This window comes from Hippichthys cyanospilos, chromosome 1 (assembly GCF_059441005.1).
Source record: "Hippichthys cyanospilos isolate Australia breed blue-spotted pipefish chromosome 1, RoL_Hcya_1.0, whole genome shotgun sequence".
Taxonomy (NCBI): Eukaryota; Metazoa; Chordata; class Actinopteri; order Syngnathiformes; family Syngnathidae; genus Hippichthys; species Hippichthys cyanospilos.
The window spans coordinates 35,301,194-35,325,214 of record NC_142369.1 but is presented as its reverse complement, the minus strand read 5'-3'; the positions used below and the strand labels follow the sequence as shown (position 1 = coordinate 35,325,214).

The following is a 24,021-nucleotide window of genomic DNA, read 5'->3' as shown; positions in this document are numbered from 1 at the left end:
TTTAGGGTCAAATTCAGGCATATTCTTTATTACTGTGTATACATTGCATAACTATAGCAAAACCGAATAAATCTAATCTTTTGTAAACTCTTCATATTTTCTTGTGTTCATATCTGTAAGTTATACATTTGTTGCACGTTAAGTGTGTTCAGATATCCCCCATTGTGAGCGCGGAGTGAATGCACTCAGAGCAGTTGTTCTTCCTTTTCCTTGTGACTCCTTGTGATTTTACCATACATAACCCAAAGTTGAGCAGTATCTGTGTTTCACCATGTTTATTATTGTGTGTGTATATTTCAAAGGCCGGCCATTAATAAACGGGTCAAATGGAGTACCTTTACCTTATAACTGGAGTACTCGGCTGCACACAGCTTGCCACCCTTCATTGAATCAGCTGGAGACAACATAACTTTTACATGATGCTCTCAGTTTTAATAATATCGTAATACTGTGTGTGAACAAGGATGGTCTCGTATGTTGGTTCAGTCTGCTCACTTTTTTTTAATTGAAAATAATGTCGTAACAACCTCAGCTAACACAAGTGACAGTTAGCTTCAACAAGGCTCTTGTTGCTAATAGCCAACTGACATCCGCTCTCAAACTTGTCCCGTTACGGAAATTATTGTAAGTAAGAATACAACTGATGTAAAAATGCACATCTGTGGATCAAAGCTCATCTTATGTGACTCACAGATGAATCTTCCATGAATGGTGTCGAAAAAAAATGTAAAATTAATTTTTAGGTCACCGTTTGTAGGACGCAGCCACACTTTTGGCCTTCATTTTGGGGTAAAAACGTGTGTCTTATATTTGGAGAATTACGGGATGTATTTTATATAGAGTACATAAGATGAATTTAAAATAAAGGAATGAATAATTACAATGAAACACAAATATCTAGCACATGTTTAGCATGATGAAGGTAGTTGATATTCTGTCATTGAAGTGATCTAAAGCGATTTCGCACAAGCATGGAAACTGGTCCCTTCCACTTGCAAGCTGCTTTATCAAGGTATAGCTTGTAAAAGTAAGAATTTTTGTGTATAGTATTGTTCATTGTTGTCCACTCACATGAGGACTGAAAGAGTCAGTTAGATGTTATACAGCATGACCACGAGTTGCGGCTGACAGCAGCTTGGTACGACGAGCTTGATACGTTTTTTCTTTCAGTAAAATAACCAATCAGATAGAACCACAACCCAGTGAATCCTCTAACACATGCAAGGGCATTGCAGTATTATGGACAGTGGACTAATGAGTTTGGACCTATCCATTTTTTTAAAGCTTCACTTCAATACTCTTGTGGGACGGGTTAAACTTTTTCGTGGGCTAGATGAGGTCCATGCGCCTTATGTTTGACGTCCCTGCTCTAAGGGTTTCATGTAGATTCCCACAGGTACTTCAACTGAGAACTCTTTAATATTTTAATGGTTTCAACTCGAAACCAATACCTTTTCATTTGTGTTTCCCAGTAACTTTTTTTCTTCATTTAGTCTGTTAGTTATATGAAGAACCACATTTTATCCAACAGATCAGGCAGAAATATTGAATAATTGTCAATTGTGATTAACCATCATTATTGACAGTGAAAAAAACATTCCTACATTTTATTTTTTTCATGAGGACTGTCTTTTGTTTAAAAATCTCTGAACATTGATTGATAAGGAAAGCCAATTTTCTGAGGAGAAACCAACAGATCACATGATATGTTATTTAAGTCTCACCGTGAACAAGACAGAAGTGAGCATAGAACCAGTAGAATCTGCAACATGACACACAGACACATGGCATACAGACCAGCCCGTCCTCAACAGCTGGATTCATAATATCCAACAATGGTGAGAAAGAACGGGTGGACAAAAGCACCAACACAAGGCATAGAAGGTGGTGGGGCCGTCAGGGCCTGCAAGGCCTTCTCTGCTGGCCGAATATAACCAGACATTATCATAACTATAATGAACTATACTAATTATAATAACTATAATAAAAGTCATCCATTTTAAATTGTTTTTTTTTCTAAATATATATGTTTTATATTGATTATGTATGAAACTATTCTTCATATTCAGTACTTTTCATGTTATATTATATCCATTTGTTAACGATCCTTCAAGTGCTGTAGTTTATTATTTATTGGAGTTTTTAGCCAATTAGAATTCAGCTAACTTGTGTTGCCAGGCTGTATGAAATCTGCCTGCCGCCCTAAGCGCGAGAGCCTACGCTTTAAAAGTTGTGGCCGATCTGTTTTTTTGGGGACACCCGAGTGGATATACAGTATTGCACATCTCAGTTCGAACGTTAAGTGAGCTCCTCAATGTGCTACGGTGCTTTTAAAAAGTTTAGGGGTCACCCGAGTAGATACACTGTACATCTCAATGCGAAGGGATAGAGCTCAACAATGAAAAGGGAGAGGAAGAAAAATTCGGAGATATTGAAAATACTGATCGATTGTGACCGCCGTTTGTTTTGGTGAGTGATAGTATTTTCTTTAAATATTGTTTCATTTTTGATATATTTGTGATATTTTATTTCGTTCATATTCAATTAATAGCAAAGAAATAAAATTATGTTCTTTTTAAATCAAACTGCCATTTGTAATTTGGACTTCGTAAAATTTTGTGGATATTTATTTTAAATCATTATTCATTCTTTTAAGTTTTTACAGCATCACGTAAAGTTTAAATTGCTGTTGTGGGTCTATTGATGTTTAAATGCTCCGGAAAATAGCCTGTGTAGCCCAGTCACTGATATATATATATATATATATATATATATATATATATATATATATATATATATATATATATATATATATATATTTTTTTTTTTTTTTTTTTTTTTTTTTCTCCCCTTCATATCACAATATTATAATATACATATTGTTGTCCGGGGAGAGCTGGAGTTATCCTCCGGGGTAGACGGCACTCACACATGGGCTCAAGTTGGAGCCCGCAGCCAACAAAATGGGCTGCGGGGTGGCATGGTCGACATGAGCTATCACTTTTATTCCATTTAGAAACAGAACACAGCACTCTACAGTCTACTGTCTCCAGCTGCGCAAAAAACTTCTCTCCTGCCAAGCATTCACCTCCTCCACACTCTCTCTCTTTCACTCACTCGCTGAACCAATCTCTCGCTCTCCAGTCACAGCACTCACGCAACACTATTGTTACATTTAATGTGGTGTTTTTGAAGTGCTTGGAATGATTTATATTAAAAACACGATTCATAATTTGACAAAAGGCATTTCAAAACTGATATGGAAGTTACCCACCTCTGGATATAAACATTCCAAAATCAAAATTCCAATTTACAGTCCAGTCTGCATGGAATATGCATTGAAAGATCAAAGCAGTAACTTAACTTTTTATGTTTAACCCCAAAATATTGCATGGCACTGCTTAGAAGGGCAAAGACAGCAATATCATTCTGCACATACAGTACAGTAATGATAAACAGAAAATACATGTCAACTAACCCAACAGTCTTTCGGTCAACACTAACTGAGAAAGAATAATTTAAAAGGTTTTCACCAGTTAAATGTCTTTTCAGTACCGCGTTTATAAGGAATTCAGAAACATTCTATACATCTTTGTTTTAGGACAAACGATATCACAAATTGGCACAATACTCCTTTATATCAATAAGCTCTCATGTTACGAGAATTTATTTAGCCAACACGGCACTTGAAGCATATGGTTGACAGTGGATCAGTGCACCATCCGCTGCCCTCTGCAGGTTTCTAACGAGCGTGAGTGCTCTAGTTAAAAGAAAGTCTAAATGTTTTGAATTATTGCTTGTTGATAGCATTGCCCAGTGGAATAGCTTACGGAGCATAGACAGGGCGAGTAGTGTGTGGAGAGCTCAGTGTAATTAAAGGTGCTGTCGTGCAGGCAGAGCTGAGTTGAAGTTTGTCCCACTGACTCAAGGCATATTTCAGGAACCATGTGTAAGTGACAGAGTTGTGAGGAATGTTCCAGCCACAGTCTGAATCTTCTTTATTAATGCTAGGGGTAGGAGTGTTTTCAATTGCTTGGCTTGTTTGACTCCCAATTTATTTATTACAACTGGCACACCAAAAAAAGGTTTATACATAGGAATATTCACATTTCATATTTGTGCGTTCGTCGCGACACATATTTTATTTTTTCATGATCTAAATGCCATCACTTTATTTCCTTTTTTTATGCACATAAAAGGTCAAAATGAGTCTGTTTTGTGGTTTGTTGTTTATTTGTCGTACCGCCTTTAAAAGTCTGCTAAGATCACCCGAGGTTGAATTATATACGGTTTGGTTCAAATTTGGTTCAGAACTTAATGACTGTTACTACCCGTAACCTGGGGAAAATGATCATTTGGATATGAAATTTGGATACCCACACTGATTGGAGTCTTTCAGTTCCACAAAAATATTCATGAACAAAAATCGCACGCAATGCTCGGGAAATAAAAACACAAAAATGCAAAGTACAATTGAAACACTCTCACGCGAAAAGTACGAACAACAAGAGACATAGCAAAAAGGAGTCTCTGTAAATTGTCTCACCCGAGGGAGGGGAGTGAAGACACAGGGAAACAACACAAAGTAACAAGAAAGCATACTCAAAAACACTCGTATAGGAAAAGTAACAATAAAGGACAAAAACTCTGAATAGTAAATGCTGCTGTCTCAGGAGGAATACGGGCATGGAGTAGCACAGTCAGTGACATGGAATAATCCGGCTTCATTCCCCTGTCCGGGCCGCATTTAAAAAGCCCAAGATGGTAAATGGACATTAGGTGTGCGGCTGGTGACTCTGCGCCCTCATAATCACTGTCTCCACAACTGCAGACAAACGGAACACATTAAGTCGGAAACATGACACAATGACAGAGTGAAGATGTGGGTGGGCAGCTTTTTTCTGTTGGAAGTACAACTAAAAAACAGTACTAGTGGTTACAATATTTGCATATGCACAAGCACGGGTAATATGATGCAAGCACTGTGCGTGCAAGTACATGTAATTCTATAGGTCCTGTGTATGCAAGGATGTTTATGCACGGATGTGCAATCAAGGATGTGTGACTATAAAGTCAAACCATTTTTGCAGCACTGGACACATTCCAGATTGCCAGAATGCACAATAGCTTCTTCGTGACAGGTAAGGTACAATCATTCAGAATGCATTGTACAATTCATGTGAGAGGTTAATGCTATGATATAACTCTGTTCTTAGAGACTGTGAAACCAAATATAATGATAGTGAACCGAGTTATCTAGAACCATCCCAAACAAATGGCCTGGAGTTTCGCTGCTCATCTTTCACACGAAGTGACTGCTACACACACATTGATCTCTGGTAAAATGTCTGTGTGGTGATAACGTATCTGTGTTCTGTTCAAAGATAGAACTTCACATTGCATTTCTAAATCAGAATTGCCCTGTGTTGTAAAGCTTTCACACATGTTTGCCATATATTTTTGAGTTTTAAGCAATACAGTTGCACAAATACACACTTTGGTCTGTCAGTCTCAGTGTGCTGTCTTGGTAGTTTCAAAGTTAGGGAGTGTATCCCCCCAAAAAAAGTACAAGTAAGAAGTCGGGGACTGTGGCTTTGTGTGAGGTAGTCTGCCTCAGCCAGGCCCGCTGGGTGGCTCTGAGGTTATGCAGCATCACCATGGAAGTAGACTGTAGAATCTCTGCAAACCATGGCTTGTGTTGTCAAGTGATGAGCAGGATCTGATGCAAAAGCAGACAGAACACAACATGAGGAAGTATGTAGAAAGTCTTTTACACAAACATCCACTGTAACCACTGACCAACGTAACCACCAGAATCTAGAACAGGATGCCAAAACTGGACTTGGAAACTAGACCTGAAATTGGCAAAGATCATGGGCTCCAAAGAAATTTGGAAAAGAGCTATTAAGACAGCTTGATATGAAAGCTTGAGAGCTTGAGTTGAACATCTGACAATGTGTCACTGAAGACCAGTGATGGGAAGTAACTAAGTAGAAATACTTAGTTACTCTACTTAAGTAAATTTTGCCTGTACTTTGTACTTTTAGAAGTATTTTGATCCGGACAACTTTTTACTTTTACTCCCTACATTCAAAACACAAATATCATACTTTTTACTCGCTACATTTTAAAGAATGCCTCCTTACTTTTTTTTTTTTTTTTAACAAGTCACAATAAAAGGCCTTGTTGCTTTTTTTTTTTTTTTTTTTTTTTAGGAGCTTTGTGCAAACTACATAAATCATGTGAATTATCTTGGCTGCCGCTAAAAAAAAATATATGCAGGGACGTCCCACAACTGTCAGCGCCATATAACCGGAGAGCAGAGAAGCTAGCAGTACGTAGCCTTTGCTAGAAGCTAGCGTCGAATAAGACACAGACAATTGAGCCTAATAAGCACGGGCTCAAGAGGCCAAAGCCTGCAGCCATTCACTCTCACCCATGGCCTTACTTGAAGGATTTCTGCGCATTCACTGAAAAAGCCACAATGTCATGGGATGAAATGCCGCCGCCGTTATGACCAGTGTTCCCTCTAAGCTGCGTGTTTGCGCACTGCTCGCACGACCTTAGCGCACTAGAATGTCTATGTTGTGCATAAAACACAATGCAATCCAAATGTATTAAATAATATTTAATATTAGACCTCATCTTATCTGGTTAATTAGACCAATAATATTGTTTTCTGTACCATTTTGCATTGTGACAGCGAGTGACAAGTATCCAGCCTATGAATGTTTCACTTATACTATTCATCCAATCAAACGTAAGGAAAGAAACGTTCCCTGCATATACACCCGTGCTGGTTAGCTAGCTAGCAACAGTGCGGGGTGTCTATGCAGGGAACGCATATGCAGGTCTCTCTTTGAATCAATAAAACGATAAATTTATTTCCACAGCAGTTCTAAAGTTCTTCAAACAAAAGTACTTCAAGTAAAAGGCAAACATTACGGTGAAGAAACCGTGCGCTCAAATCTGCAATCAATCTCAATTGCCCCTGTGATGCAAACCCAAGGCTCTTAAAGGGCCAGTATCATCGACCTCTTTCCCAGACTTAAAGGGGCAGTAACATAAATGTCCACTAGGCAGTGAGCCAAAACAACCAATCAACAAATTACAAAAACTGAAATTTAAATGAACTTTTGGATCAAAACCAATAATAATTCCAAATGCTGTGACTTGGCTCCTACAAACATGGCAACCATAGATGCATCGTTCTCCCGTATTGGTCCTGGACGACACTTTTCACCTTGGCTATGCCCTCATAAATGACAGGCTATGTGCCCAGAAGCACAGTACTGGTCTTTACATATGTTTAAAAGTTGTTGGACATCATCAGGTCGTGCTTTACCCTTCATTTCTTAGAGTTCCAAGCCGCCTTGCATCATCATTCCAGGGCCGCAGCTAGGCCCCTGGATATGCTCAGAGCGCCCCCCCCCCCCCCCCCCCCCCCCTTCCTTGCTCATTAATGACAGAATGTGAGTCATGTGATATAGATTATTTTAGGGCAGCATCAGATATGCACACTGCGACTCACTGTATGCATGTCTGAAGTTGCTCACCTTGGTCCAATTCCTGCTCAGGAAATTTGTGTGAATGCTCAGGCACATTCAAATTTAGAGAGAACATTGGTTATGACTTTGGTTATTCACTAGCTAGCTACGCTCATAAAGATAATGTCGTAAGCTAACGTTTTTTTTTGACAAAGGCCCTAGGTCTATATTCTCGTTCGTTTTATCTTCTACCAAGATAAGAAACCCAATTTAGCACAGGTAGCCCATACCAAGCAAACTTGTGGGGATTTTTCCAGCATCATTTGATTGATTTAATTAATCTGTTGTCAGAGAAATCTCTAAAAGAAGACTAGGACAAGCCTAGCTGCTAAGCAGCAAAAAGAGTAACTCAGACCAGCCAAGATTGACTTTTCTATACCATGGCATAGGGAAAAAGCTTCGGCGAACGAACTCGCGCGTTCCCGACACTAATTCAACTGCTCAAGCGCCCCTGCCTGGTTTTTATTCATTCAGCAAAGCATTGCACATTACAAGACATAACAAAATGAGCCAGTCAGGCGCCAGCAACAGCTGGGCCAAGGTCCCAGCTCACACTTTCCTGCGTCAACAGTTTTATCTAAGGACTGGGGCGAGATGAACTAGGACTGCATACATAGATAGCAATGCACACTATTCTAGACAAGAAATAAGCACATAATGATAACAACCTATTATATGATTTCCTTCACATCTGTGCCTGGGTGCCTTTAACTTGCAGATAGCACCATAAAAATCACTGAGTTGATTGCTCATGTTAAGCCAAACAGAAATGTCGTTTCACAAAATTTTAGATGAAATATGATATGCATATTAGGCTTTATTAAAGTTGGCTGCAGACAATTCCAAAGGCAGAAATATGAAAAGCAAAAATAATTTGATCATATTATATTATTATCATTTTATTTATCAGTTTATTACACTGTTGTGCAACTAAGGAGGGTGGGTTTTGAAAGGCATTGAGTAATTCAACTTGATTCTTTTGCAGTTTTACATTTTTTGATATACTTCACATACGTATGTGTTTTTATTTGGTAATTTGATTTGCACAGCACAGCTGGGAGTAAGAGTGGTTAGCACGTCTGCCTCACAGTTGAGGGTCCCGAGATCAAATCCAGCTTGCGCTGACCTGTGTGGATTTAGCATGTTCTCCCTGAGCCTGTGTGGGTTCTCTCTGACTTATTTCCACAGTCCAAAAACATGCATGGCAGGTGTATTGGACACTCTAAATTGTCCTTAGGTGTGATTGTGTGCATGACTGGATGTTTCATGGTGCACTATGGATCATTGTGCCTTATGATTGGCTGGCAACCAGTCCGGCGTGTCCCCCGCCTACTGCCGGTTGACAGTTGGGATAGGCATCAGCAAGCCAGCGATCGTAGTGAGGATAAGTGGCTACAGATCGTAGTGAGGATAAGTGGCCACAGATAATGGGTGGATGGATGATTTTCACAGTGCGCAACTTAATTTTATTTGCTTTAAATGGGACATTGCACATTATTAAGGTAACATTCTGGATGTGCCAGTCTATGCTCACGCCACTTTGAGAATGATTAAAAAAAAAAAACTGCTGTAAAATTTCATTAAGAACAAATGGTACTACAGTGGTACCTCGGTACTCGACCATAATCGGTTCTGAGGTGGTGGTCGAGCACCGATTTGTTCGAACACCGAAAGCAATTTTCCCATAAGAAATAATGGAAAGTATGTGTGCACAAGTAAATGTGCACAAGCAGTACATGATAAAGATAAAGATAAATAAAGCATTATAAACCATTTTGTATAATTTACTTACGTTTTGGAGAGTGGTTGATGGCATACAGGAATGGATGTGGAGAGGACGGGAGGGAGTTACTCCTTCCATGATGACGCTAGCTAACTGCGACGCGAGGTACACCGCGTTCATATTTTGCTATAATTTCCTTCTTCGGTTCAATAGTGGTCCTCATTGTTTTCCTCTTTGCCTTCCCCTTATCACTGTCTTTCTTTGGACCCATTATTAAGGGCTAGAGCAACACGAAAAAGTTTAAATCCGGGAAGAAATACTCGAACAAACGTCTTACTCCGCTGGCGGTCTGAGTTGAACTGTCGCTTACCCGCTGGCCGAGAAGGGCCGAGGAGCGCGTTCGGGTCGGCTCGGCTCGGCTCGGCTTTGCTAGTCGAGAACCGAAAATCTGATCGAGGTCCGATGCATTACCTACTTGATTTTTTTGGTCGAGCACCGATTTGGTCGAGTATAGAGGCGTTCGAGGACCGAGGTACCACTGTATTTTTAAAAATTAAAGATTAAGAGATGGGCCTATGAGTATGATTCCATCCTCATTAAAATAATCCTGGTCTCATCCAGAACACAGAAGTGTGACATGTAATCAACAAATGCATCTAATGCTGCTAACTTTATTGTGAATTACAGTACATCAAGGAATGCATCCATCCATGCATTATAGCATGGATTATAGCGTCATGCATGTAGCTGCTTAACTACACTGAGGTCTCTGGCTTGCTGGTGCCTATCCCAGCAGTCTTCGGGCAGTAGGCAGGGGACAGCCCATTGGTTACTTGAATGTCATCACTTTTCTGCCCACAGAAAGGAATCCCATGATGCTGCGCTATGGAATGAATAAACCGATTGCACAATTGTATTTACAAAGCAAAATGACACAAAAATCTCTTCCTGCTTAATCCTTAACATTTCTTTTTACATTAGGCCATGACTGAAACACAGTGCAAACATTGATCTTGGCTGCCACAGTGAAAAGAATGTGTTGCTCCATGCAGTATAGTAAAAACACTTTCTCTCCTAATGATATCTGCTGCATACTAATATGTTGGCACATAGCTCGTTATTCCTTGGTGCATGTATGTATGTATTCCTCATGTACGTACAATGTCCGTATGGGAGAAAATCTTACTTCACGGAATTCCCTTATCGCGGGGATGTTCTGGTCCCGGTTCTGGTCGCGATAAACAATGGATTCCTGTATCTAGTAAATTAAGCTCAGCAGAACCTTGCTTTATTTGGTCTTGGTTATTGTGTATGTGGCAGATGACATGTGAATTTTGTTGTTTGGAACTATGAATGGGAATGGAATTGGGAAGAGTGACTTCTGACTGACTGAGTCTGTGTGAATTACAACAATACTTATGCCTGGTGGTGAAGGTGTTCATGTTTTCTTTGTCTGTCAGTTGTTGGATGATTGAGCGACTGACGGCAAGATCCTATGGTTTAGGGTATATATATTTCTGGTAAACATATTACGGAGGTTGTAATTTTTTTGAAAAACCCTTAGTATTTAGTTTTAATTAAGCAAATTACAAAGTTTTGTTTTTTGTTTTTTTTTAATTGGATGGCATTTCGAAGGTGTCCAGAAAGACTGTAAATTATGGACCAGACAAATATTGTATAATGCTCCCCTCAGCATATGAGGGATTAGCTCAACACTAGCAGTCCTTCTTCTGGCAGTGCGACCAAAATTTCAGTCAAAGTCACCCAAAAATGCTTAACACAGAACCCTGTTCATATGTACGATAGATGGAATTGTGTTGTAGTTCTGAAAGCAGCGGGCAAAAGCTTACCATCGCACTTTTTCATTTTGAATGGAGAGCTCGGCCTGATTCATTCGGTTGAATTCTGGTTCAACGCCTGGTTGTCCTCACTCTTCGGTGGGCACCCAAAACTGCCATCCCTGAGGTGGGAACCATGATGGTCGGCTAGGGGAACGGTGACACTCCTGGCCAAAACCTCTCTCATTCAAGTAAATTGGACCCTAATAGCAGACCGCGCGAGCGCGAAAACTTTTACTCAAATTCATCTATTAGTGTGGGCTCAAACCAGGAAATTGCTGTGAGCAGCAGCACTACGTGCTGTCGGACAATCAGATAACAGTGATGGCACTGTCCCTTTGACCCCAGATGACCGTTAGTTCAGAAATTTAGAACCTTTTCAGAGACGGCTCTAAAAAGCTGTTCAGTTGTAACTGCTCTGCACTGGAAAAGTAAAATGGAAACGCAAACATCCGCGAGGTCGTTTAAGTGCTTAGTGGTGCTTATGGCATTAGAAGTGCCACTACCTGACTTCTACTTTGTTTAAATTGGAATGTGACTGCTGAATTCGGAATTTTCAACACAGACGAGCTTGAAGGCAGACGTCAGTCAGTTGTTAGCAGCCCGTGCCTGTTGCAGCTAACATCAGTTCGTGTTAGCTGAGGTTGTTGCAGCATTATTTTCAATAAAAGAAGCGAGCAGGCTGAACCGACGTCCTATTCCATCCTTTTTCACACACAGGAAAATTACTAATTACTAAAACAGAGTCTCATGTAAACCTATTGATGTCTCTATCTGATTTCATTAAAACTGGCAAGCTGTGGGCAGCATTTAGAGAACACAGAAAGGTAATCCATTTGATGTGTTTATTAATTGTGGTTATTTGGCATATGCACACAATCAAAAACTTGGTGGAACACGGATAGTGCACAACTTCGAGTGATAATGGAAAAATGAACTCGACCTGCTGCAACATGAGGAAAAAATGTAAAAAAACTGCTTGGAGCGCATTCAATGTTACGATGTTGCAGCATTCACAAGATTGCTACATTAACCCGCAAATATAAAATTTACGAATATGAAAATAAGAAAATATGAAGAATTTGCAAAGATGAGATTTATTCCGTTTTGCTATAGTTTTTACATTTTTACCAAACTGTTGGTGCGTCCTTAACACAGTAACAGAAAATAGCAGAACTCGACCCTGAAATTAAGGGTCGTCCTATATACAGGTGCATCTTATTTTGGGGGATTTGCGGTAATTTAACTTCTGTGAAAAAAAATAAAACCCTCTATTAAATAGTGCTCTCTTCAGCTTGGCCTTAAACAAAAAAAGCAAAGAATAAACTTTCAGAAGTTTAAGTTCTTATTATTCAAATTTGTATACCTAATATGGATGATTAAAACATCCATATTAGGTATACAAATTTAGGTTAAAGTAAGATAATGACTGACAAGAATACTCAGTGTGTGTTCCCTTTGCGTTACTATACTATAATAAGCAATCACTTCCACAAAGGAGCACACACATCAAGTAGATCAAATGTTCGCTAGGTACCCCTGGACAAGACTGCAATTAACATTCACACCCACGAGGGAGCATACACACACCATTGTGATTCAGACACACTTCTCTCACAGAAGTAATTTTTTCAAAACGGTGACATAAAACATAAAGAAGCAATAACTTAAAACAAAATTCCCACCCATATAAATATCCCACCCACTGCCCGAAGACAGCTGGGATAGACTCCAATGTGCCTGTGTCCCTAGTGAGGATAAGCGGCTAAGAAAATGGATGGATGGATGGATAGATAATACTTTATATTTAGAAACAATAAGTGCCTCAAACCTCGGCATTGCCAAACTTTGCATTCTTTTTATGTGATCTTATCCAGTTTTCACTTGTAGCCTCTTTAAGTTGTTATTTTGCAGTTATATCGTTGTGTCTCCAACAGGGAAAATGCATACTTTGTAGTGTACAGCGTATGAGCTATACATTGCATAAAAGACTCTGAAAGCGACTGACATTCATGACGTGGTTGTATGTTGTTATTAGCAACTGTGATATTTTTCAATAACCTCACCCTTTTCCTATACAAAATGAAATAGACCTTTCACTAATTTGATCAGTGTCTCAGATGTTGTCTCTTTATTTGCAGTGGTGATCTTGTGCATGAAAGCCTCAAAAATTCGAGAAATTATGCTTGCTGCACACAGGCGTCGATTGACCAATGGAACTCACATGTTCTTCAACATTGAACTCTTCAATGCATCCTCTTACGGTACAGTGTATTGCAACAACATTGTATCTTACTGATGCACACAGCTCATTTTTGAGCCCACGTTTTTTAGACTAATTTCAAAATTGCGCTTCAAACTCACTCATCAAAGTTTTTTTTTCCATGATATTAAACAAAATTTTAGGAAATGGCTCATGGAGAAGAGGAGACAAATTTGACAATGAAGCAAGGCAAGCCTATGCGTATTTGAACACTGTGACATTGCTTCGGACAGTCAAACCAGAATTTGAAAAATTTTCAATGGAAATTCAAACAGCCACTGATGGTATGGGACTGAAAGACTGCAAAGACTGTCAAGGTGTAAGTATATCAATAAATAAATGCACATATTTATCTTGGATGTGTGCTTCGCTTTCCTCCATTAATTGAGGATTCCTTATAATCAAGTTGTTACACTATATATTTGGCTGAATTCACACTCTAGGTTGAAGTTTCCATCTATGAAGTCAAGTCAAGTTTATTTGTACAGTCCTGACCACAGTCTCAAAGGGCTTCTTAGGTGAAGAGAACTCACAGGTAGTGTCACACACATCACAAATACACAACAGAATCCCCTTAAAAAAGCCCCCAAAAGAGGAAGGAAAAACTCAAAAGCCCCATCAAGGGGAAAATAAGAAACCTTCAGAAGGGACTGCAACTGGGAGGACTTCCAACATTTTTTTTTCAATATGAAACAAGTTACACACTTCTAAAATACACATTGACAACTACAGACATGTAAGTTCCATTATAATGAATACAGAGTCAGGCTGGCATGGGTGTAGGAATTGTGGATTCAAGTGCAGGGAAGCTAGGAGGCAGGGAGGTCTTGGGGAAAGCCAAACAAAATGACAGAGCAGGCAACACAAAATACAAAGTCCAAAAATATATGTTGGCCGATCTTCATGAAACTTGGCCCAGTTGTGGCCCTATGTCTGATAATAGAGCACGCAAAATTTGAAGTCGATCAGGTCAACCGTCTCAGAGATATTAAGAGGAGTTGGGTACCTGCAGGAGGAAAGATCCACTATGTGGCCACATACCCAGTAAAAGTCAGGGCCCAGCCGTAGGTAAGGGAATGCGGTTGGGCCAAGCTCTCTCTTCCCCTCCACAACCAAGAGGTCTCCTCCAGGTCCGGTTGGTCTTGCCCGATTGCACGCATCTTCTGGGGGCCCTGGTGGATTCTGGGGTGGATGCCAACATTGTCAGCAGTAAATTGTCAAGTCAGCTTGGCCTAAAAAAACATTCCTCTGCCGAAACCAACTCCAACCCACGCCTTGGATGGGCGTCCTCTCGGGCTAATCATACACCAAACGTGCCCACTCTCCATGCATTTGGCAGGTAATCACCAGGAGCAAATCCAGTTCCATATCCTTGACCATCCAAATATCCCTCTGATCCTGGGCCGTCCCTGGCTCTGTCGTCACAACCCCCACATCGACTGGGAGAAGGCTGTCATTCTCAGCTGGGGACCATGATGTCATCTTTCCTGCCTCCATCAAGCCTCCATCCTTGCAACCTGCGTCGCTCCACCTGCCTCAGCGGACATCGCTGGTGTTCCCGCCAAATATCATGACCTCTGCGTCGCTCCACCTGCCTCAGCGGACATCTTTGGTGTTCTCTCCAAATATTATGATCTCAGGCAAGTCTTCAGCAAGGTGCGAGCAACATCCCTGCCTTCTCACTGGCCATACGATTGCGCACTCGACTTGCTACCTGGAGCGACGCCCCTAGGGGTCGCCTTTACTCCCTGTCTGGATCGGAGCGGCAAGCGATGGAGAGGTACATAAACGACTCCTTAGAGACAGGCATCATTCGCTCTTCATTCTTCTGCGGGCGCAGGATTCTTTTTTTGTGACCAAGAAGGATCACACGCGTCCGTGTATTGACTATCAGAGCTTGAATAACATTACCATTCAAAACCGGTACCCTCTCTCCCTCATGACCTTAGGCTTCTAGATTCTCCAACGGGTTTTGTACTTCACCAACTGGATCTTCGCAACGCCTACCATTTGATTCGTGTCAGAGAAGGGGATGAGTGAAAAACAGCATTTAACACTCCCCTGGGTCATTACGAATATCTGGTAATGCCCTTTGGACTTACGAATGCCCCTGCAGTGTTCCAAGCCCTCATCAATGATGTTCTGCAAGACATGTTGGACCAATATGTCTTTGTATATTTGGATGACATCTTGGTGTTTTCTCTGATGCAAGAGGAGCATATGCAGCGTGTTTGCTCTGTCTTACAACGTCTGCTGGAAAACTCCCTGTACATTAAAGCTGAAAAATGTGAGTTCCATTCCGCTTCTGTTTCCTTCCCGGGGTAAATTATTTCCAAGAACCACATTGGCATGGACCAAGCTAAGGTCTCAGCAGTCACCTCATGGACAGTACCAGACACCAGAAAACAGCTACAACCGTTTCCTTGGCTTTGCAAATTTCTACAGGAGGTTCATCAGGAACGTTAGCACCATAGCCTGGCCTCTCATGTCTCTAACCAGCGTCAAAACAAAGTTCCAATGGACGCTCGCGGCCAAGGAGGTCTTCCAGGCCCTGAAGAATCGCTTCACATCAGCCCCCATTCTCCTGATGCCTGACCCAGAACTGCAATTTGTGGTAGAGGTGGATGCTTCGGCAGTTGGGAATGGAGCTAATCTTTCTCAGCGGTGTGCAAAAGATCACAAACTCTACCCGTGCGCCTTCTACTCACGTCGTCTTTCTCCTGCCGAGGTTAACTAGAGCATCGGGGATCGTGAGCTGTTGGCTGTGAAGGTGGCTTTAGAAGAATGGCGGCATTGGCTGGAAGGTGTGAACAAACCACAAAAATTTGGAGTACATACGGCAGGCCAGAAGATTGAACCCGTCAAGCCCTTTGGTCCCTCTTCTTCACCAGGTTTGACTTCATCTTCTCCTAAATGGATGGACTTTCACATACATAGCGCTTTTCTTCCTTAGGTACTCAAAGCGCTTTACACTAACTAGTCATTTACCTACTGATGACGCAGCATCAGGATCAACTGGGGGTTCAGTGTCTTGCTCAAGGACACTTAGACATGGACTTTTCGGCTGGGAGACGACCACTCTACCACCAAGCCATGCCGCCCCTCCTACTGCGCTGGATCCCCAATCATCAAACCAGACACCCTCTCTAGGCAGTTTGACCTGGAGGACACCCAGGGCAAAGAGCACGATAAAATCCTTCCTCCGTCTTTTGTGGTCGGCCTTCTTACCTGGGAGATAGAGGAGAGGATCAAGTCTGCGGTTAGGAACCAGCCCACAAACAACGCCTGTCCACCTAGATGCCTGCCAGTCCCTGACTCTCTCCGGTCCAAGGTGTTGCAATGGGCTCATTCCACCAAACTGACCTGCCACCCTTGGGTTCAGCGGACCTTGGGGTATCTCAGTCAACGCTTTTGGTTGCCCACAATGGATCATGATGTACGTGAGTTCATCAAGGCCTGTACAGACTGCAAACGACAGAAGTCCAGTCACAGGCCTCCGGCTGGCCTACTCCGTCCTCTGCCTATCCCACTCCGGCCCTGGTTTCACATCTCGCTGGATTTCATCACTGGCCTGCCCCCTTCTGATGGCAACACAGTTATCGTGTCAGTAGTGGACCGATTCAGCAAAATAGCGCACTTTTTACCCCTGCCCAAGCTCCCATCAGCAAAAGAAATGGCCCAACTTCTCCTCCATCATGTCTTCCGTCTGCATGGCCTTCCTCTTGACGTGATTTCAGACCGTCTATCCTCCGGTTTCCACCCACAGACCAACGGGCAAACAGAACAGATAAACCTGGAGGTTGAGACCGCCCTATATTGCCTGGCATCCCAGGATCCATCCACCTGGTCCATGCACCTTTTGTGAGCTGAATATGCTCACAGCTCCCTGACAAGCTCTGCGACAGGACTGTCGCTGTTCGAGTGTGTGCATGGGTACCAGCCCCCGCTGTTCCCTGGTTTGGACAGGGACAACTCCTGTCCATCTGCGCTTGTGTTGGCCCAACGGTGTCGGCGGGCATGGGCTCGGGCTCGGTCCTGCTACGTGCTAGTGGACGCTATGCCCGGTCGGCCAACAGGCGGCGCACACCAGCTCCAATCTACAGTGTGGGCCAAAAGGTGTGGCTCTCGACCAGGGACCTGCCCCTTCACGTAGTACCATAAATTGGCACCCCGCTTCGTCAGTCCCTTTACCATTGAGAAGGTGTTGAGTCCGGCAGCAGCACGTCTCACTCTGCCTTGCTCCATGAAGGTGTATCCCACCTTTCATGTCTCCAGGGTCAAACCAGCCTTTGAGAGCCCTCTCGTTCCTGCGGCAATGCCTCCCCCACCTCCCCCGGCTCATTTCTGGTGGACAAAACCAAGTGACAAGAAAACATGAATAACGAGGAAAAAATCAAAACCAACGTTAACAAGCGACGTAACAAAAACAATACAAATATTAAGCTGGTGTGGACATTCTTGTTGCCCCCCCAGCTCAGCGCCTGTACATTGGGGTTTACCCCAGTGGACGACAGTGGGGACAAAACCAAGTGACAAGAAAACACGAATAACGAGGAACAAATCAAAACCAATGTTAACAAGCGACGTAACAAAAACAATACAAATATTAAGCTGGTGTGGACATTCTTGTTGCCCCCCCAGCTCAGCGCCTGTACATTGGGGTTTACCCCAGTGGACGAGAGGGTAGCCTCCCCCCGCCTTCGGGTGGGGGGACGGGTCCTGACTGTTGTTTGTGCCTATGCACCAAACAGCAGTTCAGAGTACCCACCCTTTTTGGAGTCCTTGGAGGGTGTGCTGGAGAGCGCCCCCTCCGGGGACTCCCAAGTTCTGCTGGGGCACTTTAATGCTCACGTGGGCAATGACAGTAAGAACTGGAGGGGCGTGATTGGGAGGAACACCCCCCCCCCCCCCCCCCTGAACCGATCTGAAGTGGTGCGTTGTTATTGGACTTCTGTACTCGTCACAGATTGTCCATAATGAACACCATGTTCAAACATAGGGGTGTCCATATGTGCACTTGGCACCAGAACACCCTAGGCTGCAGTTCGATGATCGACTTTGTAGTTGTATCATCGGATTTGCGGCCGTATGTTTTGGACATTCAGGTGAAGAGAGGGGCGGAGCTGTCAACTGATCACCACCTGGTGGCGTGTTGGCTCCGATGGTGGGAGAGGATGCCGGCCAGATCTGGCAAGCCCAAACGTATCGTGAGGGTCTGCTGGGAACGTCTGGCAGAGTCCCCTGTCAGAAGGAGTTTCAACTCCCACCTCCGGCAGAATTTCTCCCACGTCCCGGAGGAGGCGGGGGACATTGAGTCCGAGTGGACCATGTTTCGTGCCTCCATTGTCGAGGCGGCTGATCGGAGCTTTGGCCGTAAGGTGGTCGGTGCCTGTTGTGGTGGCAATCCCCAAACCCGCTGGTGGACACCAGTGATAGGGGATGCCGTCAAACTGAAGAAGGAGTCCTATCGGGCCTTTTTGGCCTGTGGGACTCCAGAGGCAGCTGACAGGTACCGAAAGGCCAAGCGGAGTGTGGCTTCTGCGGTTGCCACGGCAAAAACTCGGGTGTGGGAGGAATTTGGTGAGGCCATGGAAAGCGACTTCTGGATGGCTTCGGAGAAATTCTGGTCCACCATCCGGCATCTCAGAGGGGGGAAGCAGTGCACCATTGACACTATGTACAGTGGAGATGGGGCACTGCTCACCTCAACTCGGGACGTTGTGAATCGTTGGGCAGACTACTTCGAAGAGCTCCTCAATCCCACCGACACGTCTTCCCCTGAGGAAGCAGAGTCTTTGGGCACCAAGGTGCGCTCTCCTATTTCAGGGGCTGAAGTCAATGAGGTGGTCAAAAAACTCCTTGGTGGCAAGGACCCGGTGGTGGATGAGATCCGCCCGGAGTTCCTGAAGGCTCTGGATGTTGTAGGGCTGTCTTGGCTGACACGCCTCTGCAAAATTGCATGGACATCGGGGACAGTGCCCCTGGATTGGCAAACTGGGGTGGTGGTCCCCCTTTACAAGAAGGGGGACCGGAGGGTGTGTTCGAACTAGAGGGGAATCACACTCCTCAGCCTCCCCGGTAAGGTCTATTCAGGGGTGCTGGAGAGGAGGGTCCATCGGGAGGTCGAGTCTCAGATTCAGGAGGAGCAGTGTGGTTTTCGTCCTGGCCGTGGAACTGTGGGCCAGCTCTACACCCTCGGCAGGGTCCTCGAGGGTGCATGGGAGTTTGCCCAACCAGTCTACATGTGCTTTGTGGACTTGGAGAAGGCGTTCGACCGTGTCCCTTGGGGATCTCTGTGGGGGGTGCTTCGGGAGTATGGTGTACCGGACGCCCTGATACGGGCTGTTCGATCCCTGTACGACCGATGCCAGAGCTTGGTCCGCATTTCCGGCAGTAAGTTCGTTTCCAGTGAGGGTTGGACTCCGTCGAGGCTGCCCGTTGTCACCGATTCTGTTTATTACCTTTATGGACAGAATTTCTATGCGCAGCCAAAGCGTTGAGAGGATCCGGTTTGGGAGCCTCAGCATTGCATCTTTGTTTTTTTGCGGATGATGTGGTGCTGTTGGCTTCTTCAGGCCGTGACCTCCAACTCTCACTGGAGTGGTTCGCAGCCGAGTGTGAAGCGGCTGGGATGAAGATCAGCACCTCCAAATCTGAGACCATGGTCCTCAGTCGGAAAAGGGTGGAATGCCCTCTCCGGGTCGGGGAGGAGGTCCTGCCCCAAGTGGAGGAGTTCAAGTATCTCGGGGTCTTGTTCACGAGTGAGGGTAGGATGGAGCGTGAGATCGACAGACGGATTGGTGCGGCGTGTGCTGTCATGCGGGCTCTCCACAGGTCTGTTGTGGTGAAGAGAGAGCTGAGCCGAAAGGCGAAGCTCTCTGTTTACCACTCGATCTACGTTCCTGCCCTCACCTATGGCCACGAGCTGTGGGTCCTGACCGTAAGAACAAGATTCCGGATACAAGCGGCCGAAATTACTTTCCTCCGCAGGGTGTCTCCGGGCTCTCCCTTAGAGATAGGCTGAGAAACTCAGTCATCCAGGAGGGGCTCAGCGTCAAGCCGCTGCTCCTCTGCCTTGAGAGGAGCCAGCTGAGGTGGTTGGGGCATCTGGTTAGGATGCCCCCCGGACACCTCCCCGGTGAGGTGTTTCGGGCATGTCCCACTGGAAGGAGGCCCTAGGGACAACCCAGGACACGCTGGAGGGACTATGTTTCTTGGCTGGCCTGGGAACGTCTGGGGATCCTTCCGGAAGAGCTGGATGAAGTGGCCGGGGAGAGGGAAGTCTGGGCTTCCTTGCTCAAGCTGCTGCCCCCGCGACCCGACCCTGGAAGACAGTGGTAGAAGATGGATGGATACAAATATTAAATGTTTTTGTTGAATAAAATGCTGGTATATATTTGTTCTCAATTTTAATGGTTATGCAATTATTTATTCTCTGAGGGTGTTAATTCATAATGAAAAAAAAAATATTGTGGTGCCTAAAGAGATTGTTAGCTACCAGGAGCTTGCGAAGGGAGCTGGTCTCATCATGGCACTGAATTTGAAGAACAAGGTGTTTTTTGGATCTGAGCGTGTGCGTGGTGGACGGTAGTGTAATATGTTCTTTGAGGTAGGGCAGCACGGGTTCATGGATGCATTTACAGGTGAGAAATAGAATTTTGTAATTGATTTAGGATGGAGGTCAGCAACCCATGGCTCTCGAGCCGCATGCGTCTCTTTAGCGCTGTCCTAGTGGCTCTCTGGAGCTTTTTAAAAAATGTTTGAACATGGAAAAAGATGGGGGAGAGAAATATTTTTTATGTTTTAATATGGTTTCTGTAGGAGGAAAAGCATGACAGAAACATTCTTAACGTTTTCCAATGCTGTAAAAATGTGTAGAATAAATATTATATTTCAACATTTCTGTCAACGAAGAATTACGTCATACCCTGCTATGCGTGTTTCTATTAGCAGGGCGGGATGCTAGGCAAGTGGCCGTTGTAAACAAACCTGCGGCCATGAGCCATGGGCCAAAGGGAAAAAGAGAAAAATAACTGAGGAGAGCAGAGGATTCAATGTTTCTTGGACCAAATCATTTGCGTTTGTTGACAGTGCGGAAGGATTGCCTGAATGTTTACTCTGTAGCGAGAAGTTGTCAAATAACAAAAAGAGCAATGTGGAAAGGCATTTTCAGGGAAGGTATGCTACATTTGCAGCCGAGTACCCAGTTGGACGCGAGAGAAAATGTGTGATTGCATTACCTAGCTTGCAGTCCTGTGTCAAGATTAAAGTTACATCATACATGCCTGATGTTGAGAAGCTGACCAGGGATGTCCGAAAACAGAAGTCACACTAAATGGGTAAGAACACAATCCTGTCATAGACACATATTTAGTGACAAAGTGCCTGTTTTTATAAAGTGATATCTGATTTTTGTCAGTACAGCAATCCCTTGCTGTATCGCGGTTCATCTTTCACGGGTTCGCTGCTTCACGGATTTTTTACAGTGTGGATATTTTTTTACAGCGCATTGTGCTCTGAATCCTGATTGGCTCAGGGGCTTTACTGTTGTCTCAAAATAAAATATTGACACTGTACTGTATTGGTTTTTCACTTGTCAATTTATTACAAGAGGCAAGAGGATCCAAAAGCTTGCTTTCGTCTCTCCTGTGTCTCTCCTGTGCCTGTGTGCGCTCAGCTCAGCACAGACGTTACAAACGTGCTAGTAAGCACATTGATTGACAGCTTGGTTTCTGTGAGCCAATCACATGACTCGTAGGCGTGCCGAGAGGAAAAGCACACGTCTGTGTGCCTACCGAGAGCAACGGAGAAATGCACAGCTTTGGAAATCTGACTTTTACCAAGATTTCTTTTGTAATACAATTTATTTCAAGTGTATAGTTATGATATAAGAGGCTTCACTTTAATTCGATGTCCGGGCATATCCGTTTATAAAAATGTTCTTGCTCGGAAAAAGAAAGAGCTCATCAACTACTCAAAACAATGTGCGGGTTCAGGACGAAGAGGCATAGCTGGGACTGTGAAATATGCGAGTGAATATGTTTCCAACTCTATTACTATATTAAAATTATTGTTTTAAACAAATTTGTGGCTTTACAACAGGTTTTGATTTTTGGTTTTATTCTATAGTTTTGTATTGCAATGTAAAATAATAAAAAAAATAAAGCTGGCTACTTCACGGATTTCACTTTGCGCGTGTTATTTTTGGAACATAAGCCATGCGATAAATGAGGGATTACTGTGTTGTTGTGTTTTGTTGCTCAGGGCCGAGGATAGCTGTGTTGGTTACATGTCATAAGAGGATGCTTTTTCGTTTTACCTATGCACTGACTTGTTGGCATTTGCACAGACATCAGACCTGAACTGTATTGATTTGATTTGATGTACTTTACATTTTCTAAAGGCTGATGTTTTATTTTTATACTGTAATTGCAGGCTGCGTTTTATTGCAATGTGTTGCCCAGATAAGGGGCATGTTATGCATGTTCCATTTTGTTGTTTTTTCGAATCCTTAAAATAAAAACATAAAAAATCTGATTTTATTTCATTTGTTTAATTTCATCAAAGCAATGAAACATAATTCCTTAATATTGAAATGAAGTCAAACTTGAGGTGGCATCGGACAACAGAGTAGTCACGTGGTGCATCATTATCAAGAGGATGCACTGCAGTAAAAATAAACATTTAATCATGAAGGTTCATTATGTATTTGTAGTTAATAGTAGGCTAATATAGCTATTGTAGATACATAAAACATGTGTTGCCTTCATTATAAGACTTGTGCAAGGCTTTTATTTTTATTTTTTTGCAGTTTGAGATATATTTGTTTTCTGTTTTTTTTTTTTGTTTTTTTGTATTTTTTCCAATAAGGCTCTTTCAACATTTTGGGTTGTCGACCCCTGATCTTGGATGAAACAGGGAGCAGGTGAAGTGATTTGGAAGATTGGGGGGTAATATGTTTGTATTTGCAGGCTCTCATCAGAACCTTGGCAGCGCTGTTTGGGAAACATTTCAGATTCTGAATGGACTTGCCAGCTAAACCTGATGAAGAGCCTGTTACAGTGGTCAGGTTGTTCTGCTGTTGTGAACCATAGAGTCTTATGGCATCTTGACACATTGTGGAGGAATGAAGCTTTGCACTAGAGTTATATCTGGTCTGTGAATTTCAGGTCACAGTTGAACCAGTCTCTTAAGTTTGTTGCGAGATGCTCAAGGAGGATGGTATGGTCCATGGTGTCAAATATTGCTGAAAGGTCCAGTAGAATGAGGAGTGATGGCGACCCTGAATCATAAATCATCAGAAGATAATTTCTGTGCAGAGCTGTCTCGGTTTTCTGGTCTGTGCTATTTTTTCGAAATGTTCAAATAGAAAAGGGAGGTTTGAAATAAGCCTGTAGTTTTCAAAATGTACCAGGTCCAGGGAGGGTTTCTTCGGATGGGTGCGAATACAGCAGCATTCAGAGCATGTGAAGCATGAGCTGTCAAGTTCAGAGGTTAAGGACCTGAGTAATAACTGAGCTGAGAGTATCTGATTTACGCATTCATTCCTCTGATTGTTTCTTCAAAGTGACAGGTAGCAGATTACCTGCGAGGGGATTTAGAATGGAAGGAGGAGAAGCTGAGCAGGTAGGCAACAAGGAGCAAATATTA

The 24,021-nt window shown here is 43.3% G+C and overlaps 1 protein-coding gene across 1 annotated transcript in view; it reads left to right on the top strand.

Moving 5' to 3' along the window:
• npr3 (natriuretic peptide receptor 3) overlaps nt 1-24,021 on the top strand; it is a 38,882-nt gene that overhangs the window by 1,848 nt on the left and 13,013 nt on the right. The window contains exons 2-3 of the mRNA XM_088426289.1: nt 13,250-13,372; nt 13,515-13,690. Coding sequence (XP_088282415.1) covers nt 13,250-13,372; nt 13,515-13,690 — 299 coding nt within the window. The remainder of the gene's footprint in view (nt 1-13,249; nt 13,373-13,514; nt 13,691-24,021) is intronic.